We start from the raw sequence: 1,580 nt of genomic DNA, 5'->3' as shown, positions 1-1,580 counted from the left end.
TTGATTTCCATGCTCACGGGTATGACTGCCCCTTCCAGTGGTAATGCTACCTACCGTGGCTTGTCGATCAACGAGGACATGGACGAAATGCGCCGGTCGCTTGGTATCTGTTTCCAGCACGACGTTCTGTTCCCGGAGCTGACGGTCCAGGAGCACCTCCAGTTCTTCGGACAGATCAAGGGATACGCGAATGAAGAGCTGCAGGCTGTGGTTGATAGACAGATCCGTGAGGTTGGTTTGACCGAGAAGCGCAACTCGAAACCCAACGATCTGTCGGGTGGTATGAAGCGTAAGCTGTCGGTGGCTGTTTCACTGCTGGGTGACAGCTCGCTGGTGTTCCTTGACGAACCAACTTCCGGTATGGACCCCTACAGTCGTCGCAGCACGTGGGAGATTCTGTTGAACAACCGCAACGACCGAGTGATGGTATTGACGACACATTTCATGGACGAAGCCGACATCTTGGGTGATCGGATTGCTATCATGGCTGAAGGTGAGATGCGCTGCTGTGGGTCGTCGCTGTTCCTGAAGAACCGCTTCGGTGCGGGTTACAACTTGACTCTGGTGAAGGATGATGCCAAGTGCGACGATGATGCTGTGGCGGCTTTTGTGCAGTCTTTCGTGCCGGCCGCTGTGTTGCTGAGCAACGTCGGCAGCGAGATCGCGTTTCAGCTGCCTCTTCACAGTTCGTCCGAGTTTGCGACTATGTTTGCTGAGATGGATCGTCAGTTGCAGACACTGGGTCTGTTGTCCTATGGTGTGTCCGTGACTACGCTGGAAGAGGTGTTCATCAAGGTGGCAGAGCTGTCGGACGAGCACAACCAGCATACGCTTGGCAAGCACGTTACACGAGCTAATTCCGCGGGTTCGGATGGGTTTTATCAGCCGTGCGACGAGATCATCACGACTGAGTCCATTTTCCGGAGACACCTGCGTGCACTGCTGCTAAAGCGTTTCCGCTATGCCAAGCGCGACAAGAAGACAATTATCTACGTCGCTGCGCTGCCGGTTCTACTCATTGCCGCCGGTCTTGGAATCTTGAAGAGCAGTATGGCTATCAACGACGATCCTTTGAAGGCTTTAACAACCGATGAATACTCCGGTAGTGCGACCCCGACGCCGTACTTTTGCCAGGTTGGAGCTGGGGCTGGAGACTGGTGCAGTGATGTGATGGCATCGTCCTACTACTCCGGAGCCGACGCACAGGCACTCTCCATCCCGGAACCAGCTTTTGACTCCAACTCGCCCACTGTGTTCGGGGTCACTTATACGGATCCTGCTCTGAACGCGAGCGGGTACACTGGTTACAGTGTTGCGATGGGCCAAGAGGCATTCGAACGTGGATACGGCAAGGGTGCTGATCTCGTGGAGGGCCAGTACGGCGGCTACTTGGTGTACGGCGACAGCAGCCAGAACTTGTTTGGCTACAACGTCTTCACGAACACTACGGGATCCCATTCGTCAGCAATTTTCAAGGCGTTGATGGACCAGGCGGTGTATCGCTTCTTCGCATCGAACAACTCCACTGATTCTGCTTCAAATCTGAACTTGAAGGTGAACAACCACCCGTTGCCGTACAC

General features: G+C 54.6%; 1 protein-coding gene across 1 annotated transcript in view; it reads left to right on the top strand.

Annotated features, from left to right (window-relative positions):
- Positions 1-1,580, top strand: part of PPTG_22442 (hypothetical protein) — a gene marked incomplete at both ends in the record, with an annotated part of 4,528 nt that overhangs the window by 708 nt on the left and 2,240 nt on the right. The window contains one exon of the mRNA XM_008903852.1: positions 39-1,554. Within this exon, the coding sequence (XP_008902100.1) occupies positions 39-1,554 (1,516 nt within the window). The remainder of the gene's footprint in view (positions 1-38; positions 1,555-1,580) is intronic.

Source organism: Phytophthora parasitica, assembly GCF_000247585.1.
Source record: "Phytophthora parasitica INRA-310 unplaced genomic scaffold supercont2.16, whole genome shotgun sequence".
Taxonomy (NCBI): Eukaryota; Oomycota; class Peronosporomycetes; order Peronosporales; family Peronosporaceae; genus Phytophthora; species Phytophthora nicotianae.
The sequence above is the reverse complement of the archived record's forward strand: the minus strand, read 5'-3'. Positions and strand labels throughout refer to the sequence as shown.